Source organism: Engraulis encrasicolus, chromosome 22 (genome assembly GCF_034702125.1).
Source record: "Engraulis encrasicolus isolate BLACKSEA-1 chromosome 22, IST_EnEncr_1.0, whole genome shotgun sequence".
NCBI lineage: Eukaryota > Metazoa > Chordata > Actinopteri > Clupeiformes > Engraulidae > Engraulis > Engraulis encrasicolus.
Genome location: NC_085878.1, coordinates 7,770,246 through 7,777,745, shown reverse-complemented (window position 1 = coordinate 7,777,745; position 7,500 = coordinate 7,770,246). Strand labels below are relative to the sequence as shown.

The following is a 7,500-nucleotide window of genomic DNA, read 5'->3' as shown; positions in this document are numbered from 1 at the left end:
CTGGATGATATTTGATTGACAGGTGAATATTTGATTGACAGCTAAGTGTTTGATTCATATGATGATGTTTGATTGACAGGTGAATATTTGATTGACAGGTGAATATTTGATTGACAGCTTAGTGTGATTTGATTGACAGGGGAATATTTGATTGACAGCTTAGTGTGCTTTGATTGACAGGTGGGAGCATCTGATCTATCAGCTGGGCGGCCATCAGGAGCTGATCAAACACGTCATCATCAAGGGACACATCGCCTACGACAACCCACACACACTCAACCTCTAAACACACACACACACACACACACACACACACACACACACACACACACACACACACACACACACACGCATATAGTAAACCACACAAACCACAAACACATCATCTCTTCTACAGACACACATGACTTCTATGACTGGGAAATCACATGAAGCAGGCAGCTCTCCCTCACTCTCACTCTCACACACACAAAGGTTACGTAGCGCTATTCAGACATGCCGCTATTCAGATATTGATGTCTATTGTCTGAATACCGCCACATTTCCCACCGAAATCTGCCAAATCTGTGGTTGCTGAGGTTTTATCCGTTTAGGGAGAGTGCATGCAGTTACCCTAACCCTAACCCTAACTCTGACCCTAACCCTACGGTATGTTTGATGTCTGAATAGCAATTCGGTATATCACGAAAGTGAGTACACACCTCACAGTTTTTGCAGATTGTGAGTATATCTTTTCATAGGAAAGCATTACAGAAATGTCACTTTGACACAATGATTAGTTCAAATCTCACACCAATCTATTTAAGTCAGGTACACACTCAAAATGTAAAAGTTCAATGCAAAGAAAGGTTGGAACGCACACTGATGACCTCCCTTTTAATCCTGTTTCATTTTGAGCCGATTCGAGACAACACAGCCCCTTCTCTACCGGATTTTAATCTGGGGTGTACTCACTTTTGTGAGTACATGTTCAAACATTAATGGCTGTATTTTGTTTTTTTCTGAGTGAACAAGAAATTTAAGCGGTTAAATATGTTGTTAAAAGGTCACTAATCATTGTGTCAAAGTGACATTTCTGTAATGCTTTCCTATGAAAAGATATACTCACAATCTGCAAAAACTGTGAGGGGTGTACTCACTTTCATGATATACTGTATGTCTGAATAGCGGTATGTCTAAATAGCGCTTGCCCCCCACACACAAGGCATACAGTGTATTAAAAAGCTGGACTGCACTTTATTGTTTCTGGGCTTCCATCTGTGTGAATAAATATCTAGTGAATTTGACTGCCACTTGCCGCTGAATCGCAAGGTCACTCACACACTTAATATAAGGAGTCATTTTGGACAGGGCCTGTAACAGATTTGGCTAGGCCCAGGAAAAAATCATCTGAGGGGCATACTACAAAGCTGGTTCAGGCGTAAACCAGGTTAAGTTAAGAGGTACATCATCTAGTCCTCTTGAGGACTCCAGGCTCTTCTATTAGATGATTTACCTCTTAACTTCACCTGGTTTACTCCTGAACCAGCTACTTACAGTAGTGTAGGCCCCTGAAAGGCCCCTCCAATGTAATGGGGATCCAATCCCCGACAACCGACACCTCCACCACCGGGGCCGGGCCAGGACAACTGACCCCCCATCACCCCACTCCCCCGGGCCCAGGACAACTGACCCATCTGATCCCCCCCTCCCCCCCCGGTAATATATGGACACTTGATTTTTCCGTTTTCTTTTTATTTTGATGATAGTCCTTTGAGACAAACCCTTCCATTTTCAATGTAGTCCTACAATTATGACAATAAAGCAATGATGAAAATGAAGTGTTTTTGATGGAAAAGAAATATTTTTTATTTGTGCCAAATTTGGAGCAGCATGATAGACTGAGCAGTAGGAAACAGGGGAGAAAGGGGTCATAAACCGAAAAACAAAAGGGACACCTCAAATTCATCTGGGCTGTGATTACACAAAACCAACAAAAAACCCCAAACAAACATAAAAAAAACAAAAACAAAAAACAAAGCGGGGAAATCACAGTTTTTCAATGTGACGCTGAACGTTGATTCACACATGAATTTTCAGGTTGAAAATGCAGGACTTTGTGATAATTCACAGAAATTCACAAGAACCGTATGGAAGGATTTCTAGACAACCAGTCTAGTCACATTAACAGGATATGTATGCAGTCAGAAGCAGTAGGCTATGCCACTCAGTAGGTGGCTTTAGGACATAGAAGGACATAGAAGGTGTTTTGGAATACACACTGTAAGGAGGGACTCATGGTATGCAAAAAGGCTTAAGGGGTACGCAAGACAACAAAAGTTAACAATGCTCTAGGTGAAGCACAATTGGGGGGCTATTGAGAATTAAAAGTTAAAAGTGCAGGGGCAATTTTCAGTAAATCACACAATAAGCAATCCCAGGCATTCTCCCACATATTATATTGCTACTTTCCACAAGCAGCAATTGCACGGTTAGAATAGAATATAAAGTTAGTGGTCCGATACTGTAGATATGCAATATTCATACAGTAGATTAAGACAAGAGGCCTTTTATCGTTGTATTGCCCTATTCAAGGTCAATGGGGACCTCAGGTCATCGTAAAGGAAACAGTGATGTTCAGTATAGTTTGTATTTAGATAATACCAAGTATACATTTGGGTAATACTAACCATTTGTATTAGAGGTAGCTAGCAGATTATACTGGAGTCAGATTAAAGTATTGGAGTGAGAATGACGTTAAGATTTACACATGAAACATGAAAATGTTTGTTAAAGGAACAGTCCACCTCATTTCCAGAAATTGCGCATATGTATCCCTGTAAAATATGAGAATAGGCCACATAATAACTTTCGTCTATGTGTTTGCATTGCCTAGGTTAACAGTATAGCCAGATCAAGCGTAGCAATGCAAGTCTATGGGCGCAAACAAAACATCATCAAATGTACTCATAAACTACTCAAAATGAATGTGAAATTCACCAGAGTGCAGGACATCTATTTACGTAATCCTGTCCTGTGATCACTTGTGGCTTGATGCTAATGCTCACATTTACTTCCAGTGATTATGCTAAGCAATGCTAATAATTCTGATACCAATAGGCCTACATCTAAGTACCGAAAACACTGAGAAGAAAATGATATGCACATGCTTGAAGAATAATGCTTGGAAATACTTCAAATATGTAAAAATGAAAAAGGGTGGACTGATCCTTTAAATGAGGTTAGCCACTGGGGTTTACATCTTAGCTAACAGAAACAGTTTTGTTACAGTAAGTTACAGATATAAAATGGAGGTAATGCACTAGCATTAGAGTTCACTGAAAAGGAAAATGGATTATAACTAAAAAAAATATCCTGCTGGCTGAAGTAGATTAGGGGGAAGGATAACTTCTGCTGGCAATGATTAAAGATAGATGATAGATTAAAGATTAAATATGAAGGAATCTGTCAAATTCATCCTGACTGTGTGTTGAATGAGAATTAAACACACAGCTGGCTATCAAAAGAAGGCACGACGCCAATACATAGCTGGCTATATCAGTAATTCAGTCTAGCAACTGTATGTTGAATGAGAGTTAGGCTTTGTAAATGTACAGTAGGCCCAGGGGTGTAGTGGGCACGGTACGCGGGGGTACGCAGTCCACCCACTTCTCCTGAAGTGAGATTTAAAAAAATATATTTTGCCCATGTTTGAATACAAAAAGGAATGAGCATAGCAGTATTGCAGGTGATTGACCAAACAGATGAAAACGGAGAACCAATGACGGTAGATTAAGGACAGTTGGGGGGTTTGACATGATAAGTTGCCTAATTATTTGAGGACATTAAAAATCACGTACCCCCACTTTAAAAATCCCCACTACACCACAGAGTAGGCCTATACCAGGAATTCAGTCTTAAAGGTACAATCAGTAACTGTGTGTTTATTAATGATTGTTAAATCTATAATTCATTCTAGTGGTCAGCCTAGTGTTCATATTAGGAATTAATCCAGTGACCAATCTGGACATCAGCCCAGACTAGAAATCAGATAGAATTTAGTCTTCTGTTCAGTATTGTGGGCAATCTAGAGTTGGATTATAGTTCAATAATAGTGTTCGGTCTAGTCACTGTATGCGTAAGATAGGGGTTATGGACCTCACAAACACAGAAACATATTCACAGACCTAGACATGGTCCTCACAGACACAACACAAGAACATATATACAGACCTAGACACAGATACATTCAAAGATGAAAATAAAGACATGGGCTCGAGTCCACACACCGGTCCTCAAAATGTAAGACCTCAGAAAGACAGGACTGATGTCCACAGGACAGACAAAGAGATGCAGGATTAATGTCCATAGGGGCCTTAGACACAGAGACGCAGGATTAATGTCCATAGACGCCAAAGGGGGGAAATGTTTCTGAGACAAAGGACCAAAGGACAAGTATCCAAAAGAGTTCAGAAACAGGACAAGTGTCCAAATGGTTTGGAGAGGAATAGTGTCCAAAGGGCTTGTAGTTTATTAGTTTTAAAGGGACACTGTGCAGGAAATGGTCAGAATAGGTACTGCAACTATGCTGCTCATTGAAACCTATTGCCAAATTTGATCTTTACATGAAAGTTTACTAAGTAATATTTTCCAGTATGGTCCAAGTACAGTCATTTTTGCAGCTAAAAATGGCTATTTTTGGAAATTCAAAATGGCGGACCATGGAGAAGATCCCCCTTTTCATGTAAGAAAAGTGCAATTTTTTCAGTCATAATGAATACTTAGAATTTGATGGTGGTGGTAAGTATTCATGAAAAAGGTAACATTAGGCAGCATGAATTCTGGAAATAAACAACTACAAATCTCACACATGCCTCTTTTCCACTGCCAGTTTTCTGGTAGGCCTAGAGCTCGACACAGCGCGACTCAGCCACCACTTTTTGCTCTTCGATTTGAGCCGTGCTGTGCACAGCCAAAAAGCAAAAGGTGGCGGTCGAGTCGCGCTGTGTCGAGCTGTAGGCCTACCACAAAACCGGCAGTGGAAAAGAAGCAACAGTGTCCCTTTAAAGGGACAGTTTGGTCAATTTCAACATGCAGTTGTAATGCTCACACTACCCTGGACTTGTCAGTGCCTGAGATTTTTTTTTCTTCTTCTTCAGTCGTTTCCGAGATCCTGGTCATTGTAATGGGGGCAGCTCTTTGTTTACATTTCAAAAAAACATTTTTATTTATTCCCAAAAACATCCAAAAGGTTATAAAACATCGGCAGACAACTAGCAAACAGCAGTATCTTTTGGGAAAATATTTGGAGTTGGCCTATGTTTCATTTTTTAAAAATGTAAACAAACGCTGCCCCCATTAGAATTGCTCATATCTCGGAAAGGGCTGAGCCGAAAAATGTGGCATCACCAGGTACTGACAAGTCAAGGGTAGCGTGAGCAATACAACTGCATGTTGAAATTGACCAAACTGTCCCTTTAAGTATACTAGTGTCCAGAGAGTTTGGTGTCTAGTGACTTAATGGTTTGGAGGTAACTAGTGTGGAATTGACTAGTGTCCAAATAGCTTGAAGATGACAAATTTGGAGTTATCCAGTGTCCAAATGGTGTAGATATGTCTAATGTCAAACAGTTTCGGAGGAGTCTAGTGTCCAAATGATTTGGATAAAGACCGTCTATTAGAGAAAGATATTTCAAACACCTCCCAATCAATGCAATGGAGTGTGCTCAAGTTCGGTCTCATCAGGAGGCATTGTCCCCTCTTACCTGTCCAATTTCTGCGGTGTTTGGTGGTGACTTGCATAACATGCGCGCTACCGCCATCTACAGCAGAAAGGGAACGCCTAAAGGGGTGTTCACCTGACATCACAAGGGGCCCGGAAAAGCACGAGCTTGAAGCATATTACTCTAATAGGCGCTCTTTGGTTTGGAGCTGATAATCTGCCTGAAGGACTTCCTGAGTCTGTTCCGATGGGCGGGAACAGGAGGCTGCTGAAGGCTCAAGGCAGAGTTCCCATTGGCTGAGGCTGTGGCTGAGACGTTGGTGTGTGGAGCGTTACGATTGGTGGAGGCCTTTTTCTGCAGCTGCTGAATGACGGAGGAGAACTTGGTGTCCAGAGATGGTCGCCCAGACCGAGACGACGCCTTTGGAACCCTGGTGTTCTCCGCAATGAGAGAAGACGCCTTTGGAACCCTGATGTTGTCCACATGGACAGATGACGCCTTTGGAACCCTGGTGGTCTCCGCGACGACAGACGATGCCTTTGGAACCCTGGTGTTCTCCGAGTGGAACCATGTGCCTCTACAGACGTTCTCCTTCCCTACTTTCGGTGCAGGTGGAACAGGCGGCGCATACGACATAGGTGGAACAGGAGGGGCATACGACACAGGTGGAGAAGTGGGCGTGGCATATGATGCAGATGAAGTGGGCGGAGTGTATGGAACTTTGCCAGCAGGAGGTGGAGGGGCTTTGCGCTTCTTGTAACCGGGGGTGACAGGGCTGTGTGTCTTGTAACCAGGGGTAACAGGGCTGTGTTTGTTGTTGTTGCCAGATGTGATCGGACTACGCTTCTTGTTACGAGGGGTGACAGGGCTGTATTTACCATCACCATGGGCATCAGGGCTACGTCTCTTGTAGCCGGGGGCAACAGAACTATGTTTCGTGTTGTCAGGGGTAACCGGACTGCGTCTCTTGTTACTGGGGGCAACAGGGCTGAAGGTCGAAGTGGAGTGGCAGGGCTGTTTCCCGGGCGACAAGACGACCTTCTGCACCAGCAGAGGGGGGCGGGACCCTGCAAACAGAGCTGACCAATCGGGGGTCTCCTGCTCCTCTTCCTCCTCCTGGCCAATCAGATAGCGGCCTCCGGTCTCCTCAATCTTGTTATGGATGATGTCAGTCAAGCCCTCAAACTTACACGGAGAGTTGATGTCTGGAAACACAAACACACAAACAAATTCAGTAGATTAATTTAGTTAAATTACACTTAGCTGATGACTTAACTGTTATTTAGGAACAGATTAATGATTGGGTGTTTGCACTTTAGCTTCTCTCTTCAAATATTTTAACAGTGAATCAGAAGCCAGTGTAAAATTCTGCAGGTGGCCAGTGTAATTTCAACACAACAGCGAGATGATTTGCACATCCCAGTAATATTTACACAAAACTTATATTTAGACAATATTGAGTGTGAATATATTACACTGAGTAAAAACAACACTATATTTGAGTGGGACCAAAATGTTATCTGAAGTGGAGCTATTTTCATCTCTTTAATAGTTGTATTAACACGAGTAGTTTTTACTGTGTCCAGGATTTGAACCAGCAACCTTCCCATCCCATGATCTGGTGATTCCCAAACATTTTCTCTGCAGGTTAAATACATTTATTACCCATTGAAGTGAATATTGTTACTGATGTTACTAAGGTTATAAAAGCATATATTCAAGGTTTTATGCAAACGGTACCTTCCATCTGTGAACCCTCCTGCAGTAGGCTACCACTGCCATAGCCATTAACTCACAG

The 7,500-nt window shown here is 42.3% G+C and overlaps 2 protein-coding genes across 2 annotated transcripts in view; one reads left to right on the top strand and one right to left on the bottom strand.

Moving 5' to 3' along the window:
- amdhd1 (amidohydrolase domain containing 1) overlaps positions 1-640 on the top strand; it is a 13,504-nt gene extending 12,864 nt beyond the window's left edge. Inside the window, exon 10 of the mRNA XM_063189234.1 lies at positions 181-640. Within this exon, the coding sequence (XP_063045304.1) occupies positions 181-286 (106 nt within the window). The 3' untranslated portion in view covers positions 287-640. The remainder of the gene's footprint in view (positions 1-180) is intronic.
- A 4,462-nt stretch (positions 641-5,102) lies between these two features.
- LOC134438392 (rhotekin-2-like) overlaps positions 5,103-7,500 on the bottom strand; it is an 11,577-nt gene continuing 9,179 nt past the window's right edge. Inside the window, exon 11 of the mRNA XM_063187955.1 lies at positions 5,103-6,907. Coding sequence (XP_063044025.1) covers positions 5,886-6,907 — 1,022 coding nt within the window. The 3' untranslated portion in view covers positions 5,103-5,885. The remainder of the gene's footprint in view (positions 6,908-7,500) is intronic.